Source organism: Anomaloglossus baeobatrachus, chromosome 4 (assembly GCF_048569485.1).
Source record: "Anomaloglossus baeobatrachus isolate aAnoBae1 chromosome 4, aAnoBae1.hap1, whole genome shotgun sequence".
In the NCBI taxonomy this organism is placed as follows: domain Eukaryota; kingdom Metazoa; phylum Chordata; class Amphibia; order Anura; family Aromobatidae; genus Anomaloglossus; species Anomaloglossus baeobatrachus.
Window position 1 is genome coordinate 614,446,791 of NC_134356.1, and position 21,372 is coordinate 614,468,162.

Consider the following 21,372-nt stretch of genomic DNA (forward strand, 5'->3'; position numbering starts at 1 on the left):
CTGTGACTACAAACACACTTAAAGGGAACCTGTCACCGGATGTTTATAATACTGACCTAACGGTCGGTGCAGAACAGACTGGTCGGATGGGCGTCTCTGTTCTCCGGGTCCGCGCCACCTCTTTCGGCCATCTTTGTCCTCCTTCTTCTGAAGCTAGTGTGGGTGACGCACTCTACGCCATCTAAACTAGCCGACATTGGGGTCCTGCGCAGGCGCACTTTGATCTGCCCTGAGAAGGGCAGGTCAAAGTATTGTTGTGCGCCTGTGCACTTGATTTGTTGCCGAAAATTTCAACTGCAATTCTCCTATTCAAATCAATAGGGGGTGAATATGCAGGACCCGACCGGACCCACTCTGCATTTCACAGAGCTGTCTTGTTCCACTCCACGACTGAGCATATTCGGCACTCTCCTGCACCGGGAAAAGCTGATCACCCAAGGTTCCACCAATCAGATATTGAAGAGTTATACCAAAGATAGGCCATCAATAAAATAGTCCTGGACAAACTCTTTTGTAAGGACAGAAAATGTCTAACTTGCATATCTAGCTCTTACATAGCTCCAGAAAGTGTAGGCAGGCTCTTACAGCGATGACATCTGCCCTTACTTTGTATAGTGTAGCAGAAAGCAATAGAGAAGGGTGTTCAATTGCCGCGCCAACAGATCACTCGTTCAGATGATGAAGACCAATGTCACTTTATTTGCATATAGGTCTACGCGTTTCAGATTCTAAAAACATTATGAGATTATCTGGTGTTCCTCTGCCCCCCTTTTTTTCTTTATTTTTTCCTACTCCCTTGTATCACTCTTGTCTTTTGTATTTAGTGCCCCTGGGGTCTTTCCCCTCTCTTTTTTCCCCTTATCCTGGCATCTACTTTATTTTTCGGCTGCCACGCATGCGCTGTAGATTAGTTCCCACGGTCTTGAACTTGTTTGACCTGTCGGTTCCAGATACTTATCCTGGACGCATGCTCAGACCGTTTTTTTTCCCACGCTCCTGCCCTATAATACACTGCTGTCATGGATCTTTACCCATGAGCTATTATTCGTGGTGGTTTTCCATGTTCCTATGTTTTACACACTTATCCACACTTGCTCCTACCGGAGTCTCAATTAACACCGGTTTTTACCTGAGTTTCATTCTCCTTTGGTAGCGACAGAGACTTATGCTGATGTTTCTCCATCTCTGTTTAAGTACAGCATGCACTCAATGGTTCTATGCGCCCGCACTTCGGGTTCTATACTGTTTCACTTCACGTTCACTTTTTCAGATTATGTGGTCATGTTATGCATATACACGTTTTATTGATTTTCTCCGTCATGTATTTCATTTTTTTACACACATCCCGTTTTTTATGCAACATGTATTTTGAGTGATTCACAATTTAGAGAGGTGATCTTTGACATTATGTGTTTGATGTTTTTTCTATTGTCTCTATGTAAAACGTCATAGCTGACAACGTGGCATCCTTTTCCCGCCTGTTTTTTTCTGAAGAGGGATGTTCCTATGACGTCACTTTGACTACTTATGATGTGTCTGATCCCAGTGGGACAGATTTGATGTTATTTTTAACCTGACGGTCCTGAGGAAGGGAGCAGGTGCTCCTGAAACGCGTACACCTATATGCAAATAAAGTGACATTGGTCTTCATCATCTGAACGAGTGATCTGTTGGCGCGGCAATTGAACACCCTTCTCTATTGCTTTCTGTTATCTGCCACTGGGTGGCTGCAGCCGTGGATCGTGTTGTACATGCACATATAGTAGTTGTGACTGTCACAACTACATCAGGTGAGTAAGTTTACTCCCCCCTCCCCACCCCACACATATCGGGGTAAGACCCTATTTTGCGCTTGTTTGTCCACAGCCTTTTATCTATATTTGTATAGTGTAGCAAAGCCTTGAACCAACACCCCTGTTTATTATTATAGGAAATCTGTCATCAGACAGACCCTGGAATAATCAGACTATACTAGTGATGGGCGAGCATTGAATTCTCAAATGCTCGTTCCTCGATTCGAGCTGGTCAGACGCTAGGACGAGCTTGACGCGAGTAATGAGCAGCATGGAAAGTCAATGGATGGTCTGTTCGGGTCCCACTCACATACAGCCAGGCATAAACAGAGCATTTCTGGAGGGAGGGTTTGTCTTGTTTTTTTGTTGGTCATACTACATCCAAGATTGTTGTTTTATCTCCGAATATATCTGCGAATGTCTCTTCCTGGGGTGCCTGCACACATCATGCAGTGAAAACGCAAGCCTGTGCGTTGTGGTCGTTGTTTCACGGATGAAATATAAGAGCACTCGTGATACTCGGCCGAGCTCCCAGAGTACCTGAGCACCCTTATCCTCGATCAACGAGCAATGCTGGGCACACTCGCTCTCATGACTAGGTTATAATAGTGTGTCTTAGAAATGTAGGGGATACCACTGTGTTTGTTCTCAATAGGCGCCATAACAGACATTTAGCATTGTTCACACTCTTCTAGAGGGTCACCATGAAGTTGTGGCTACAACTCATTCTTGAAATCAGAAATAATCTGATCTATAAACCAGGACTATTCGCATTTTAGGATTGTTCTCCATAAAGCTGTCAGTCTTACCTGCTGACAGAGCAGTGGAGCATCGGTTTTCTTGATGCTGTTGAAACAGAAAGGACTCCATGTATCGGCTGTAAACACCTCTACGTGACCATCACAAGATGTGCGGCCCCTGGACAGTCTCCATGAGTTCACATCTGCGGAGCCAAAGCATAAAAATTTGTTAGTTACTCAATATCACAGGATTCTGTGAAATATCTTATGTCTATCTGTATCAAGTTACACAAACGCCAATAGTATAGGGGATAAATTGCTGGTGCTTGGACCTACAGTGATCTTGAAATGATCGGGGCTGGAGATCCCAGTTCCAGAGCCCCGATCTTGCGATTGCTATGGGTCCCAGCGGTCAGACCCTCAGCAATCAGCAGGGTATAGTTATCCCCTATCCACCGGAGAGATATCTTATAATCCCGCTGTATGTGGGCGATTTGATATTTTCAGACTGTGGGATCACATGATGTTCCCACTACAACACAACGTAAATCTGCCATCAGAGATGACATGCAATAACGCCATGTGCACCCTCCCTGTACAATGCTGTCATGCAGCCAAAGTTTCCTTGTCTTAATATTGATAGGATCACAGACTTGGCTTCAGTTGCACTTAATACACACTACTAACAAAAAGTTAGATATTTGGCTTTTGGGTGAAATTTCAGGATGATCCCAAAATGCCCTCTAACCTTTTCAGGTGGGAACTTCTCTAACCTTTTGGATGCAGATGTCCAACTGTTCAATGTTTCAGTACTTTTTGCACAACTTGCTGTTCTCTACCAAGGAGCCTAATGGCAAAATTCACAACAGGTGTTTGATCCATGAATCACCCAATAAATTTCGGGGTTGAACTAGAATTGGTATTAAATCAGTCGTCCTCATCGTGCTGTTCACATTTTTACATTATGAGACCAAGATGACACCTAACAATTGATCAGCAGTACCGCGCCATTGCGAGGCTACAAGCAGGATGTTCTCAAGACAGATGTGGCCACTGAGCTTAGAGTGTCACCAGCAGGTTGCAAGAAAGATACAGAGAGATTGGAAGAGTCACAGAAAGGCAGAGAAGTGGACGTCCTTTGACCACATTCCACACTGATGACCAATTCATTCAATGGTCTTCGGAATCGGATGATGAATGCCACACAATTCCAGGCACATTTAAGGGAGGGGGGAGGCCCCCCAAGTGTCACGCCGGACCATTCAAAACCATTTACATTAGAGTGGTCTGTGTGCTAGATGACCTGAAAGGATACTTGACTACACAACCAGGCATAGGTGTTATTGTATTTCTGTACGAGGGGGCAGTGGGCCTCAGTACTGTTCACGGATGAAAGTCGATTCACGTTGAGCAGAAATGATGGCCGCCAACTATGTTGGAGACATCAAGGAGAGCGCTATGCATCGCTGTCACTAGACGAGCCTTTGGTGGTGGTGGTGTTACAGTGTGGGATGGTGAGTCTAGTGAATACAGAACTGCCCTACACTTTGTCAATGGTACAGTCACAGCCCCCTACTACTTGAATAACATCATTAATCCAGTCATTGTGCCTCTGCATGAGCAACACCGATCTAATTTCATCTTCATGGAGGACAATGCTCCAGCTCATCGAGGTCGCATTATTAGGGAACAGCTGTGGGAGACTGGGGGATCTCACATGGAGCAGTTGCACTTTCTCCAGACCTGAACCCTATAGAAAACCTATGGAATCAGCTGTGTCACAGTGTAAAGGCCATAACTCTGTACCCCAGAACCTCAATGACCTGATGGCCACCCTTCAAGAAGAGTGGGATGCTATGCCTCAACAGACAATGACTCCACTTGTGAAAAGCAGGAGACGTCGTTGTCACACTGTAATTGATGTTCGAGGCCACATGACAAGTTATTTGGACATTGACATTTTGGGGGGTACCCAGCACTGTTATTGGCTTTTGTTTCAATAAATTGTTTAGATGAGTAAATCACCATTGGGTGCTCTACTTAAATGCCCGACTTTCATAATAAAATATCCCTATAGCCTGAACTTTTTAATTTCACATAAATTTCCCCCGAAAGCCAAATATCCCTAAGTTTTCTCTGTTTAGTGTGTGTATATACAATATGGATATAAAAAGGAGCATTTCTAAGAACTAATTTCGAACCGTGCATAATTGTTCCTAGGACATCAATAAGTTTTGTTGTTGTGAATGAGCCATAAATGGCTTCTGACTACAGAAAGACAATTCACATCCGCCGATGCCGGGATGACACCACATATGATTCACATTCCAGTAAGAGGGGACATGACCACTACTATTGTGCGACCGACCCTGCGTGTGCCAGTAATGCCGCTGACCTCCATACGCTGATGTCAGGTCATCATTTTATACTAATGCTGAAATACGCCCCATGGGGAAAATACTAATAAAATATTTTCCCTAAGAAAATCGAGATTGGAACAATAAATGTATGACGAATATACAGGGTGCAAAGTCTTCTTTATAAAGTACCGTATTTTTCATTTTATAAGATGCACTGGATTATAAAACGCACCCCAAATTTAGAGATTAAAAAAAAAATGCGGTCCGTCTTATCCTCCGGTGTTGTCTTACCGGGGGAGGAGAGGGGCAGCAGCGGTGGTGAAGTGGAGTCACAGGACGCAGGGGCGGTGCTAGAGCGGTATGTGCTGGCAGCGGTGGGGTCTGGGCCGGCAGCGGTGGGGTCTGGGCCGGCAGAGAAAGCTGTGGTGGCTGTGTGGAGCAGGCCGATGCGGCAGGTGTCCCAGATGCTCTGTCACCGGTCTGGGTTTAAAAAAAAAAAAAAAAAAAAAGTCTCTTAGCCAAGAGCTCTATCTGTGCATGCGCTGACTCCCTGCGCAATCTTCTGAAGCTAGAGCATCCGGGACACCTGCCACAGCTTCCGTTGCCAACACAACCACTGCAGCCAGCCAGCCTGCCACCCCGCACACAGTGGCAGCAAGCCTGCCGCCCCGCACACAGAGGCAGCAAGCCTGCCGTCCTGCACAGAGAGGCAGACAGCCTGTCATCCCGCACACAGAGGCAGCCAGCCTGCCGTCCCGCACAGAGAGGCAGCCAGCCTGCCGTCCCACACAGAGAGGCAGCCAGCCTGCCGTCCCACACAGAGAGGCAGCCAGCCTGCCGTCCCGCAGAGAGAGGCAGCCAGCCTGCCGTCCCGCACAGAGAGGCAGCCAGCCTGCCGTCCTGCACAGAGAGGCAGCCAGCCTGCCGTCCCGCACAGAGAGGCAGCCAGCCTGCCGTCCCGCACAGAGAGGCAGCCAGCCTGCCGTCCCGCACAGAGAGGCAGCCAGCCTGCCGTCCCGCACAGAGAGGCAGACAGTCTGCCGTCCCGCACAGAGAGGCAGCCAGCCTGCCATCCCGCACAGAGAGGCAGCCAGCCTGTCGTCCTGCACAGAGAGGCAGACAGCCTGTCGTCCCGCACAGAGAGGCAGACAGTCTGCCGTCCCACACACAGAGGCAGCCGCACAAAGAGCCGACGCACAGACAGCCCCCCACGCCATTTTTCCGCCTCCCAGTAATAATATATGGATTTTAAGACGCATACCTCATTTTCCTCCCAAATTTTTATTAGGAAAAGGGTGTCTTATAATCCGAAAAATACGGTACTTTTCTATCATGGTATGGGCAGAATAAGGGTATTTAATATGACATTTATTTAATTTCCTGAACAATTGGCTAATACTTTACACTCCCTAATTCCTTATTGGTAGGAGTCATTTTCATTAATGTCCCAAGTTGTTAATTATATTATTACTCACCATTCAGTATATCTGGTTATTCCATTTAGGCTATGTGCGCACGTTGCGTACTAGCCCTGCAGAAATTTCTGCAGCGATCTGAAGAGCACGTGTGCGCTTTAAATCGCTGCAGAAATGTCCGTAGTGAAAGCCGATTCCATGCGCTCTGCCTGCAGCTCCTGCCATAGACAGAGCAGGAGCTGCCGGCAAAGCGCAGGAAAGAAGTGACATGTCACTTCTTAGAACGCAGCGCTTCGGCAGTAGCCGAAGCGCTGCGCTCTAAAACGCCACGTGCGCACGGCCCCTGCACAATCTCCATAGACTGTGCAGGGGATGCAGGACGCATGCAGTTACGCTGCGCTACAAAGCGCAGCGTAACTGCATGTATTTACGCAACGTGCGCACATAGCCTTACACTGTGTTTCAAGAATAGGCTCTCGTATAAAGAGAATATGTGTGTGTGTGTGTCCATTATGTCTCTGCTCCTCCGCTTTTGTCTTTTTATACACTTTTGATATGTTTGTATATTTCTGTGATGTTATTTCTGTATTTGGATAAAAAAACAACCCATGTGTATTTCTAATGTATGTGGTTTTCTTATTTCAATACATATTTATTGCTATTTTATTGATTCGAGTTCCTGCACTCGGTTATTTCCTACACTTCGCTGGAACATTTAGCAGATTATTTCTTTGATTTGTAGGTTATATTATACTTTTAAAATGTGGGAGAGGAAAGTGTGAGCGCTCATCTGACCAAGCCAGGTGATCTTTTTGGGAAGAGATGGTTTAAAAAGTGGAAAGAAAAACAGAATTGTTCGATAAAAAGATGCACAAAATTTATCAAATTTGACAATTTGAGAAATTTGGCATGAAGTAATAACAATAATGCAGACACAAGCAAAACTGACCTCCATTTAAAATAAATATCTGATAAATATCCAGAAAAAACAAAGCTGAGCGCACAGGTATAACTTGTGGATTTTCCCTATGCATTTCGATCAATACTTTTCTTAAGATATAGAATACTGTGCACAAATAATACAATCAAAGTGGTGTACACATAAACATACCATAACTCAATTATCACCACTATATACTATCCAGATAGCCACCTAAATAACCAATCAATAAATCTGGGCTCTGGTGTTGCTGCTTTTCTGTAGGTTTGGGCACCAATTCTTGGATGAGGGATGTAAGCTTTGTGTGCTTAAAGGGAACCTGTCACCAGATTTGGGACCTATAAGCTGCGGCCACCCCCAGTGGGCTCTTATATACATCAATCTAACATGCTGTGTATAAGAGCCCAGGCCGCTGTGTAGAACATAAAAATCACTTTATAATACTTACCTAGAAGGTCGCTCCGATGCACAACAGTCAGATGGGTGGCGCCGTTCTCCGGGACCGGCGCCTCCTCTTTCGGCCATCTTGGTCTTACTCCTTCTGAAGCCTGTGTGTATGACGCATACTACGTCATACACACAGGCCGGCATTGAGGTCCTGCGCAGGCGCACTTTGATCTGTCCTGAGCAAGGCAAATCAAAGTATTGCAGTACGCCTGCATGGGACCGGCGAGTGTGTATGACATAGGATGCGCCATGCACACAGGCTTCAGAAGGAGGACAAAGATGGCGGAAAGAGGAGGCGCCAGCACCGGACAACGGAGACACCCATATGGCCCAAATCCACCGTAGCGCAACCGTTAGGTAAGTATATAAAATGTTTTTTATGTTCTACACAGCGGCCTAGGCTCCTATATACAGCATGTTAGAATGCTGTATATAAGAGCCCGGTGGCGGTGGCCGCAGCTTATAGGCCCCAAATCTGGTGACAGGTTTCCTTTAAGTCATGGATGTCTGGTGGCACCACCTAAAGACAGCCCTAACAGTGTCCATACATGGCACTTATATCTATGGGGTTGGAAAACCTATAGAAGATCACTTACTGTTACCTGTAAAATTGCTGAAATTCTGGTTACAGGAGACGGCAGCGATGCTCTGCGGATCACAACCCTGCACGGCTTCTCCTTCATTCTCGCACTCATTCACACTGGACTCGTTTCCTGTGTTCATAGAAAAAAAAATACAGATAAATATAAAATTACGAAAAAAAATGTATAGTGTTGACTTGAATTGCACCTATCTACACAACTGTAAAAAATAAATAAAACGCAAACAATTGCCTCCTATGAATTTCAACTTGCTGCTACATTTTTCAGGTTATATATATATATATGTATATATATATATATATATATATATATATATATATATATATATATATATATATATATATATATATATATATATATATTTTAAAAAAAGCAAATTAAGCACTTTATGTACAGGTCTGCTACTAGAGACGCAGTAAAGGGAACCTGTCAGCAGATTTTCACAACGTAATCTGACAGTAGTATAAAGTAGGGGTGGAGATTCTGATTCCAGTGATCTGTCACTTACTGGGCTGCTTAGTGTAGTTTTAATAAAATAATTGTTTTATAAGCAGGAGATTATCAGTAGATGACTAGTAAACCTGCTGCCAAGTAGTCTTAAATATTCATGACCTTTGTATAACACTGCCTCCACAAATGTCAGCTTTCTGCCTATTCACAGTGTACACAGAAAGCTGCCAATCAGTGGTGTGGGCAGGGTTATATAGGGCTCAGTATTCAGAGAACTGCTAGATCTGCAGCAGATAAATTAGTGATTTTATCAAAACAGCCCACATCGCTGGAGCCAGTGTCTCTTCCCCTACATCATTCTTTTCTCACATAGTGATATTTTTCACTCAACTATTTTGATTGAGCTGTGGGCAACAGAACTCCTTAAAGGGATTGTCCACTACTGGACAATCCCTTTCTTAATAGCACAAGTGACGGCTGCAGCCAATCAGCATCCACTGATCTCAGCAGCAATTTTGTATTGCATCTTTCATACGTCTGATATGATGTAATACTGAATGTTCTGGTTAAGAAAGTGTCTAACAGTGGACAACCCCTTCAATGCAATATACAGTGCTGCTTTCATGTGCGCCACCTGGTGGTTGTTCGGATGTACTTTTTCCTGACAAGATCTGGGGAAACGTTGCATGGAAGAGAAGAGGTTTTTGAGCAGTGCTTGAGCCACTGATTAATACCCCTAAGATTAGCGGTAGCTCAAGTCTTTCATTGTGTCCCACTAACACATTCTAGATTCGTCATCTCGGATACTAGTTTGTGTTTTAACTGATGTAGAATCCAGTTAAGAGACACACTGCAAGACAATCTTGCATGAACGTTGTGAAAAATACTGGTCTCATTGTTGTTTTGCTGTGTAAACAGGCTGCCAATCACCCAACTGGGTGAAATTATGTAAAAGATCATCATTCTTGGCAGTGCATTGTACGGTGTAAACAGTATAAACAGGACCTGTGCTGCCGAGAACCATTGCCATCAATTTTATTGCCCCACCGACCTGTATTAATTATGTATTATGTTTTTTTGTGATATTGAATAAAAATAAAGACTATTTTGATTTATACCTTTATTAGGGGTCTTTTTTCTCTATTGGATTTCTACATTTAGAAATTGACTGGCTCGGTGTACAGCCTCCTCCGCCTGTCCACATAGCGGACGGGCGCAGGAACCGTCTGTTCTTTATATGGACTAGTCTAGCCTGTAAATCGGACCACACTACAGCATGCTTCCATTTATTTTCACAGCCTATAACATTTGACAGTACACAGGCCAAAAATAATTTAGTTTAAAGACTACCGACCACCAGGATTTTCCTTTATAAACGAAAGCCAGGGCTATACTGACGATATCATGCTGATTCTATACATACCTTTTGTTGTGAGATCGGATGTATACTTTCTGATATATAGGCAAGTAAAGTTTGTGAAATGCGATTGATAGCAGCTACAGAATATCTAATAGGTGGGTCGGGTTTTGCTAGTTATTCCCACCCCTGTCTGCTGCCTGTCCTTCCTCTCGCCTGTCCTTCCTCCTTCTTTTCTCCCCCTGTAATAACAGAGACAGGGGGAGGAAGCAAAGTTAGACAGGGGCAGGAATAACTAGCAAAACCCAACCCACCCATATAGATATTCTGTAGCTGCTATCAATCAAATACCAGTGCATTTCACAAACTTTACTTGCCTGTATTTCAGAAAGTATACATCCGATCTCACAACTAAAGGTATGTATAGAATCAGCAGGATAGCGCCAGTATAGCCCTGGCTTTAGTTTATAAAGGAAAATCCTGGTGGTTGGCCCTCTTTTAAGGATGAACTAAGACATTCATATATCATGGGCCGTGATTTTTCAGACTGACCGCTGGACATATAGGCATACATGAGACTTAAGTTTTAGCTAAGACACTCGCAGTCGGTCCTTAGATCGCTGTTTCAGACTGAGATATATGAATGTCTAAATGAGGCTTTAGGCTGAATTCAGCCATTCGTGTTTTACAGTCCGGACCGTCATGCACAGATTACCCCAGGGTCTCCCGAACTTGACAGCCTCATAGGCATTTGCATACCTCCCAACTATAAAGAAAGGCAGAGCAATTTTTTATTTTACGCCAAGTCAGTATCCTAACCTCACCCTTAACTATACAGGCCCACACAGACATATTGCTCTTAGTGGAGCCAGTGAGTGTTCTCACACACAGTGTACACACAGAGCTCTGCTATATCAACACACACCTTGCATGTGTTCTGCACCTCGTCTACACTGCCTAGTCATTGGATCTCTCCCACACATTCAGTCTCTGCTCACAGACTGAAAGCACTGAATGTCATGTAAAAAAATGGGAAAACATTTGTATTGTGATTTCTCACAATGGATTCCAAGCTCCACAGAGGATCCTGGCAGAATCTCCAGTCTGTGCGTAGACTGAATGGTGGAGAAGGAGCAGATGGTTCCTTGCTCCACCATTATTTTCAGCTGTATTTGTATCCTGAGAAGACAGATACAGATGAAGTCGGGTCATAACCTTAACCTCCAGTGAGACAGTGGGATAGCTCTCAAAATTCAGGACAGTCCTGCTGGATTGAAAACGATGGCCATTCCGTGCGTTGCAGTCTGTGCTTTGCAGTCTGTGCTTTGACCATGATATATGGACGTTTGAATTCTGCCTCATACTGAAACTGCACTATACCAATATACCCCTCAGCCTGATGCACATATAATTAAATTATACAATTTCTCACACAAAAGTGACATAAAAATAATAGTATGTCTTGTCAAATCAAGAATTCTTAGCTTTGCCATTCGTAATCCCTTCAACCCCGGGCGATTTTGCCTTTTTTCATTTTTTTCCTCCCCTTCTTCCAAGAGCCATAAATTTTACTTTTTCTGTCCACATAGCCCTATAAGTCTGGGTTTTTGTGGGACTAGCTGTGCCTTTGAATTACATACTGTATTTTTCGCTTTATAAGACGCACCTGATTATAAGACGCACCCCCAAATTTGGTGAAAGAATAGAGAATTTTTTAATAAATGGGGTCCGTCTTATAATGCCAGTGTCCGTATAACAAATCATATAGGGTATAGGTCTCTCATAGCCCCCCCATCCTAAAATTAGCCCCCTTAATCTGGATATGGCCACCTCATATTGAATATAGCCCCCTTGTGCTGGCACACGTCCCCCAGTGATGCCACATGTCCCCTATGGCTGGCACACGGTCCCCTGTGGCTGGCACACGGCCCACTGTGGCTGGCACACGGCCCATTATTGCTGCACACGGCCCCCTGTGGCTGGCACACGCCCACGATTGCTGCACACGGCCCCCTGTGGCTGGCACACGGCCCACTATTGCTGCACACGGCCCTCTGTGGCTGGCACATGGCCCACTATTGCTGCACACGGCCCCCTGTGGCTTGCACACATCACCCTGTGTTAGATATCGCCCCCAGGCTGCTGCTTTTAGTAAAATAAAACACTCTTTCCTTACCTTCTCAGCGCTGTCCCTCCTCGTGTCTCCCTCCGTGCTTGTTAGCTCCGGCTTCCTCCACTTCCTGGTTCTCGGCCGGTCATGTGATCGGCACAGCAGAGTGATATCATCTCTGCGTGCCTGATCACAAACAGCAGCAGAGACATCGGGAGATCAGCGCTGGAGGAGGTGAGTAAAGAGTGTTTTATTTTACTATGTGCAGCAGCATGGGGGCCATATCTAACACGGGGGGGCATGTGTCATCAAAGGAGGGCGCAGGCAGATATAATATGCGCCGCTCCCCCAGCCCATCGCCGCGGTGCGGTTTCAGCACCACGGTGATGGACAGTGGCAGTGCATATTATATGAGCGGGAGCAGGAGATCAAAGGCTCCCACCCGCAGCTTCACCAGCCCCCAGAACCTCTCCAGAGCGGACCCTGCAGTATATATATATTTATATATACACATATGTACACATACACCCCATCCCGTATATTCGGATTATAAGATGCACCCCGTACTTTCCCCCAAAATTTGGGGGAACAAAAGTGCGTCTTATAAAGCGAAAAATACGGTAATTCATTCGACCACATAGTGTACAGAAAACGGAGGAAAGAAATTGAAAGTGAAAAAAGGTGTAATTCCTTAATTGTTTTCTGTGGGGTTTTTTATATGCCATGTTCACTATATGGTTAAATTGTCCTGACAATATGATCCTCCAGGTCAGTACGGTTACACAGATACTAAACACGTATAGTTTGTTTTATTTAAGTGGTGAAAAAAAATTTAAAAACCGTAATTCTGGCATTTTGATTATTTTTTGTTACGCTGTTAACCAAACAGATTAATTTTTTTTCAATGATGAGATAAAAAAAACAACATCTGGGGGAGGTTTAATTTTTTTTTTGTTTCATTTTTACTTGCATTTTCTTAATATTTCTAAAAACCTTTTTAACTCTTACCTGTATATCTGATCGCCCATGCAATACATAGCAGTGCATCAGCACTTCTAGGAACAACGGCCACAAGCTGCCGTTCACAGGAGAATCTTAGTGACAGACACATAGGTCACCTGCAGACCCCCGGCTGCATGGCAACACATCAGCTCCCTGCGATTATGTCGCAGGCACGCCTATGGCCACATGGGATGACACACACCCTGACGGCACAGGTTTAAAGCCGGTGTCACATATGCGAGTGCCTTGCGTGTATCTCGCGCGAGTCTCGTTTTGCATCACCCGGCACAGACTCACACTGTCAAAGAAGGGAATTTTATTTACTTACCGTAAATTCCTTTTCTTCTAGCTCCTATTGGGAGACCCAGACAATTGGGGTGTATAGCTTCTGCCTCCGGAGGCCACACAAAGCACTACACTTTAAAAAGTGTAACCCCTCCCCTCTGCCTATACACCCTCCCGTGGATCACGGGCTCCTCAGTTTTGGTGCAAAAGCAGGAAGGAGAAGACTTATGAATTGGTCTAGGGTAAATTCAATCCGAAGGATGTTCGGAGAACTGAACCATGAACCAAAAGAACAAATCAACATGAACAACATGTGTACACCAAAGAACAACCAGCCCGAAGGGAACAGGGGCGGGTGCTGGGTCTCCCAATAGGAGCTAGAAGAAAAGGAATTTACGGTAAGTAAACAAAATTCCCTTCTTCTTTGTCGCTCCATTGGGAGACCCAGACAATTGGGACGTCCAAAAGCAGTCCCTGGGTGGGTAAAAGAATACCTCAATAAAAAGAGCCGAAACGCCCCTTCTCTTACAGGTGGGCAACCGCCGCCTGAAGGACTCGCCTACCTAGACTGGCGTCTGCCGAAGTATAGGTATGCACTTGATAGTGTTTCGTGAAAGTGTGCAGACTAGACCACGTCGCTGCCTGACACACCTGCTGAGCCGTAGCCCGGTGCCGCAATGCCCAGGACGCACCCACGGCTCTGGTAGAATGGGCTGTCAGCCCTGAAGGAAGCGGAAGCCCAGAAGAACGGTAGGCTTCGAGAATCGGTTCCTTGATCCACCGAGCCAAGGTTGACTTGGAAGCCTGTGAACCCTTACGCTGGCCAGCGACAAGGACAAAGAGCGCATCTGAACGACGCAGGGGCGCCGTGCGAGACACATAGAGCCGGAGTGCTCTCACCAGATCCAAAGAGTGCAAATCCTTTTCACATTGGTGAATTGGATTAGGGCAAAATGAAGGCAAGGAGATATCCTGATTGAGATGAAAAGGAGATACCACCTTAGGGAGAAATTCCGGAACCGGACGCAGAACCACCTTATCCTGGTGAAACACCAGGAAGGGGGCTTTGCATGATAGCTCTGCAAGCTCAGACACTCTCCGGAGTGATGTAACTGCCACTAGAAAGGCCACCTTTTGCGAAAGACGTGATAAAGAGACATCCCGCAGCAGCTCGAAAGGTGGTTTCTGAAGAGCCGTTAGCACCCTGTTAAGATCCCAGGGTTCCAGCGGACGCTTGTAAGGCGGGACTATGTGGCAAACTCCCTGCAGGAACGTGCGGACCTGCGGAAGCCTGGCTAGACGCTTTTGAAAAAATACGGAGAGCGCCGATACTTGGCCCTTGAGAGAGCCGAGTGACAAACCCTTGTCCATTCCGGATTGGAGGAATGAAAGAAAAGTGGGTAAGGCAAACGGCCATGGAGAGAAACCGTTATCAGAGCACCAGGATAAGAAGATTTGCCAAGACCTGTAATAGATCTTGGCGGACGTTGGCTTCCTGGCCTGTCTCATGTTGGCAATGACATCCTGAGATAACCCTGAAGACGCTAGGAGCCAGGACTCAATGGCCACACAGTCAGGTTGAGGGCCACAGAATTCAGATGGAAAAATGGCCCTTGTGACAGCAAGTCTGGGCGGTCTGGAAGCGCCCACGGCTGACCCACCGTGAGATGCCACAGATCCGGGTACCACGACCGCCTCGGCCAGTCTGGAGCGACGAGAATGGCGCGACGGCAGTCGGACCTGATCTTGCGTAACACTCTGGGCAGCATTGCCAGAGGAGGAAACACATAAGGCAGTCGGAACTGCGACCAGTCCTGAACTAACGCGTCCGCCGCCAGAGCTCTGTGATCCTGAGACCGTGCCATGAATGCCGGGACTTTGTTGTTGTGCCGTGACGCCATGAGATCGACGTCCGGCGTTCCCCAGCGGCGACAGATCTCTCGAAACACTTCTGGGTGCAGAGACCATTCCCCCGCATCCATGCCCTGACGACTGAGAAAATCTGCTTCCCAGTTTTCTACGCCCGGGATGTGAACTGCGGAGATGGTGGAGGCTGTGGCTTCCACCCACTGCAGAATCCGCCGGACTTCCTGGAAGGCTTGACGACTGCGAGTGCCGCCTTGGTGGTTGATGTATGCGACGGCAGTGGTGTTGTCCGACTGGATACGGATCTGCCTGCCCTCCAGCCACCGCTGAAAAGCCAATAGGGCTAGATACACTGCCCTTATTTCCAGAACATTGATCTGAAGGGAAGACTCTATCGGAGTCCAGGTTCCCTGAGCCCTGTGGTGGAGAAAAACCGCTCCCCACCCTGACAGGCTCGCGTCCGTGGTGACCACAGCCCAGGTTGGGGGTAGGAAGGATTTTCCCTGCGATAGAGAATTGGGAAGGAGCCACCACTGAAGTGACGTCTTGGTTGCAAGGGAAAGAGAGACGTTCCTGTCGAGGGAAGCCGACCTCCTGTCCCATTTGCGGAGAATGTCCCATTGGAGCTGCCGTAGATGGAATTGCGCGAACGGCACTGCCTCCATCGCTGCCACCATCTTCCCCAGGAAGTGCATGAGGCGCCTTAAGGGGTGTGACTGACTCCGAAGAAGTGATTGCACCCCTGCCTGCAGAGAAAGCTGTTTGTCCCGCGGTAGCTTGACTACCGCTGACTGTGTATGAAACTCCATCCCGAGGTAAGTCAGTGATTGGGTCGGTGTCAACTTGGATTTCGGGAAGTTGATGATCCACCCGAACTGCTGTAGAGTCGTCAGAGCGACTGTAAGGCTGTGTTGACACGCCACCCGAGAAGGGGCCCTGACTAGGAGATCGTCTAGGTAGGGAATCACCGAGTGGCCCTCAGAGTGTAGGACCGCCACGACGGATGCCATGACTTTGGTGAAAACCCGTGGGGCTGTCGCCAGGCCGAAAGGCAATGCCACGAACTGAAGGTGTTCGTCCCTGATGGCGAAACGCAAGAAGCGTTGATGTTCGGGTGCGATCGGCACGTGGAGATAAGCATCTTTGATGTTGATCGATGCTAGGAAGTCTCCTTGTGACATCGAGGCGATGACCGAGCGGAGAGATTCCATCCGAAACCGTCTGGTTCTCACGTGTCTGTTGAGCAGTTTGAGGTCCAGAATGGGACGGAATGATCCGTCCTTTTTTGGCACCACGAACAAGTTGGAGTAAAAGCCGCGACCACGTTCCTGAAGGGGAACGGGGGTCACAACTCCTTCTGTCTTCAGAGCGTCCACCGCCTGAAAAAGTGCGTCGGCCTGAGCGGGGGGCGGAGAGGTTCTGAAGAAACGAGCCGCAGGACGGGAGCTGAACTCTATCCTGTAACCGTGAGACAGAATGTTTCTCACCCATCGGTCTTGAACATGTGGCCACCAGGCGTCGCCAAAGCGGGAGAGCCTGCCACCGACCGAGGATGCGGTTAGGGGATGCCGAGAGTCATGAGGAGGCCGCCTTGGAGGCAGTGCCTCCTGCGGCCTTTTGGGGGCGTGACTTGGACCGCCACGCATAGGAGTTCCTCTGGCCTTTCTCCTGCCTGCTGGACGAAGAGGATTGGGGCTTGGCGGAGGGACGAAAGGACCGAAACCTCGATTGTATTTTCCGTTGTTGAGGTCTCTTAGGTTTGGACTGGGGTAAGGAGGAGTCCTTTCCCTTGGATTCCTTAATAATCTCATCCAATCGTTCGCCAAACAAGCGTTCACCAGAAAACGGCAAACCGGTTAAGAACCTCTTGGAGGCCGAGTCTGCCTTCCATTCGCGCAGCCACATGGCCCTGCGGACTGCCACAGAGTTAGCGGATGCCACAGCTGTACGGCTAGCCGAGTCTAGGACTGCGTTCATGGCGTAGGAAGAAAAAGCTGACGCTTGAGAAGTCAAAGACGCAACTTGCGGAGCAGAATTACGTGTGACAGCATTAATCTCAGCCAGACAAGCTGAGATAGCTTGGAGTGCCCACACGGCTGCAAAGGCCGGGGCAAAAGATGCGCCCGTGGCCTCATAGATGGATTTCATTAGGAGCTCTATCTGCCTGTCAGGGGCATCCTTGAGCGATGAGCCATCTGCGACCGATACCACAGATCTAGCCGCCAATCTAGAGACTGGAGTATCCACCTTGGGACATTGAGCCCACCCCTTAACGACTTCAGCGGGGAAGGGGTAACGCGTGTCAGTGAGGCGCTTAGTAAAGCGCTTGTCCGGGACTGCTCTGGGCTTCTGGACAGCGTCTCTGAAGTTAGAGTGATCGAAGAACGCACTACGTGTACGTTTGGGGAACCGAAACTGGTGTTTGTCCTGCTGAGACGCCGACTCCTCCACAGTAGGAGGCGGGGGAGAGAGATCCAACACCTGGTTGATGGACGAGATAAGATCATTCACTAATGCGTCCCCCTCAGGTGTATCAAGGTTAAGGGCGACGTCAGGGTCAGAACCCTGAGCTGCGACGTCCGCCTCGTCCTCCAGAGAGTCCTCAAGCTGGGAACCCGAGCAGCGTGAAGAAGTCGGGGAAGATTCCCAGCGAGCCCGCTTAGCCTGTCTAGGACTGTGGTCCTGGCAGGAGTCCTCCGCGTGGGACCTAGGGCCCAACCTGGGAGCGTGCTGCGGCTCGGACCGAGAGGGGCCTGGAGGTGACGATCCAACAGGGGCCGGGGCCTGTGTAAGGACCGGTCTGGACTGCAAAGCTTCTAGCAGCTTGGCAGACCATTTGTCCATAGACTGAGCCATGGATTGTGAAAGTGACTCAGAGAGTTTCTCAGCAAAAGAGGAGAACTCTGTCCCTGCCGCCTGGACAGGGGGAGCAGGGGGGTCTACATGAGCCGAGGGGTCCACTAGTGACCGAGGCTCCGGCTGAGCAAGTGAAACAGGGGTCGAGCATTGCTCACAGTGAGGGTAGGTGGAACCCGCAGGTAACATAGCCCCACAAGAGGTACAGGTCGCAAAGAAGGGAATTTTGTTTACTTACCGTAAATTCCTTTTCTTCTAGCTCCTATTGGGAGACCCAGACAATTGGGTGTATAGCTTCTGCCTCCGGAGGCCACACAAAGTATTACACTTTAAAAAGTGTAACCCCTCCCCTCTGCCTATACACCCTCCCGTGGATCACGGGCTCCTCAGTTTTGGTGCAAAAGCAGGAAGGAGAAAACTTATAAATTGGTCTAGGGTAAATGCAATCCGAAGGATGTTCGGAGAACTGAAAACCATGAACCAAAAGAACAATTCAACATGAACAACATGTGTACACAAAAGAACAACCAGCCCGAAGGGTACAGGGGCGGGTGCTGGGTCTCCCAATAGGAGCTAGAAGAAAAGGAATTTACGGTAAGTAAACAAAATTCCCTTCTTCTTTGTCGCTCCATTGGGAGACCCAGACAATTGGGACGTCCAAGAGCAGTCCCTGGGTGGGTAAAAGAATACCTCAATAAAAAAGAGCCGAAAAACGGCCCCTTCTCTTACAGGTGGGCAACCGCCGCCTGAAGGACTCGCCTACCTAGACTGGCGTCTGCCGAAGTATAGGTATGCACTTGATAGTGTTTCGTGAAAGTGTGCAGACTAGACCACGTCGCTGCCTGACACACCTGCTGAGCCGTAGCCCGGTGCCGCAATGCCCAGGACGCACCCACGGCTCTGGTAGAATGGGCTGTCAGCCCTGAAGGAAGCGGAAGCCCAGAAGAACGGTAGGCTTCGAGAATCGGTTCCTTGATCCACCGAGCCAAGGTTGACTTGGAAGCCTGCCCTTACGCTGGCCAGTGACAAGGACAAAGAGCGCATCTGAACGACGCAGGGGCGCCGTGTGAGACACGTAGAGCCGGAGTGCTCTCACAAGATCCAAAGAGTGCAAATCCTTTTCACACTGGTGAATTGGATTAGGGCAAAATGAAGGCAAGGAGATATCCTGATTGAGATGAAAAGGGGATACCACCTTAGGGAGAAATTCCGGGACCGGACGCAGAACCACCTTATCCTGGTGAAGCACCAGGAAGGGGGCTTTGCATGACAGCGCTGCTAGCTCAGACACTCTCCGAAGTGATGTGACTGCCACTAGGAAGGCCGCCTTCTGCGAAAGACGTGATAGAGAGACATCCCGCAGCGGCTCGAAAGGTGCTTTCTGAAGAGCCGTTAGCACCCTGTTAAGATCCCAGTGTTCCAGCGGACGCTTGTAAGGTGGGACTATGTGGCAAACTCCCTGCAGGAACGTGCGGACCTGAAGAAGCCTGGCTAGACGCTTTTGAAAAAAACACGGAGAGCGCCGATACTTGGCCCTTGAGAGAGCCGAGTGACAAACCCTTGTCCAATCCGGATTGAAGGAATGAAAGAAAAGTGGGTAAGGCAAACGGCCATGGAGGAAAACCGTTATTAGCGCACCAGGATAGGAAGATTTGCCAAGACCTATAATAGATCTTGGCGGACGTAGGCTTCCTGGCCTGTCTCATGGTGGCAATGACATCCTGAGATAACCCTGAAGACGCTAGGAGCCAGGACTCAATGGCCACACAGTCAGGTTGAGGGCCACAGAATTCAGATGGAAAAACGGGCCTTGTGACAGCAAGTCTGGACGGTCTGGAAGCGCCCACGGTTGACCCACCGTGAGATGCCACAGATCCAGGTACCACGACCGCCTCGGCCAGTCTGGAGCGACGAGAATGGCGCGACGGCAGTCCGACCTGATCTTGCGTAGCACTCTGGGCAGCATCGCCAGAGGAGGAAACACATAAGGCAGTCGAAACTGCGACCAATCCTGAACTAACGCGTCCGCCGCCAGAGCTCTGTGATCCTGAGACCGTGCCATGAATGCCGGGACTTTGTTGTTGTGCCGTGACGCCATGAGATCGACGTCCGGCGTTCCCCAGCGGCGACAGATCTCTCGAAACACGTCTGGGTGCAGAGACCATTCCCCCGCGTCCATGCCCTGACGACTGAGAAAATCTGCTTCCCAGTTTTCTACGCCCGGGATGTGAACTGCGGAGATGGTGGAGGCTGTTGCCTCCACCCACTGCAGAATCCGTCGGACTTCCTGGAAGGCTTGACGACTGCGAGTGCCGCCTTGGTGGTTGATGTATGCGACGGCAGTGGCGTTGTCCGACTGGATACGGATCTGCCTGCCCTCCAGCCACCGATGAAAAGCCAATAGGGCTAGATACACTGCTCTTATCTCCAGAATATTGATCTGAAGGGATGACTCTATCGGAGTCCAGGTTCCCTGAGCCCTGTGGTGGAGAAAAACCGCTCCCCAACCTGACAGGCTCGCGTCCGTGGTGACAACAGCCCAGGTTGGGGGTAGGAAGGATTTTCCCTGCGCCAGAGAATTGGGAAGGAGCCACCACTGAAGTGACGTCTTGGTTGCAAGGGAAAGAGAGACTTTCCTGTCGAGGGAAGCCGTACTCCTGTCCCATTTGTGGAGAATGTCCCATTGGAGTGGCCGAAGATGGAATTGCGCGAACGGGACTGCCTCTATAGCTGCCACCATCTTCCCCAGGAAGTGCATGGAGGCGCCTTAAGGGGTGTGACGGACTCCGAAGAAGGGATTGCACCCCTGCCTGCAGAGAAAGCTGTTTGTCGCTCGGAAGCTTGACTAACGCTTGCTGGGTATGAAACTCCATCCCAAGGTACGTCAGTGATTGGGTCGGTGTCAACTTGGATTTCGGGAAGTTGATGATCCACCCGAACCTCTGGAGAGTCGCCAGAGCGACAGATAGGCTTTGTTGACACGCCACCCGAGACGGGGCCCTGACTAGGAGATCGTCCAAGTAGGGAATCACCGAGTGGCCCTGAGAATGCAGGACCGCCACAACGGATGCCATGACTTTGGTGAAAACCCGTGGGGCTGTCGCCAAGCCGAAAGGCAATGCCACGAACTGGAGGTGTTCGTCCCCGAC

General features: G+C 48.5%; 1 protein-coding gene across 1 annotated transcript in view; it reads right to left on the minus strand.

The window, feature by feature from the left end:
- LOC142301899 (CD5 antigen-like) overlaps window positions 1-21,372 on the minus strand; it is a 52,640-nt gene that overhangs the window by 9,843 nt on the left and 21,425 nt on the right. The window contains exons 4-5 of the mRNA XM_075342940.1: window positions 8,298-8,408; window positions 2,603-2,736 (exon numbers count right to left, since the gene is read on the minus strand). Of these exons, the coding sequence (XP_075199055.1) occupies window positions 2,603-2,736; window positions 8,298-8,408 (245 nt within the window). The remainder of the gene's footprint in view (window positions 1-2,602; window positions 2,737-8,297; window positions 8,409-21,372) is intronic.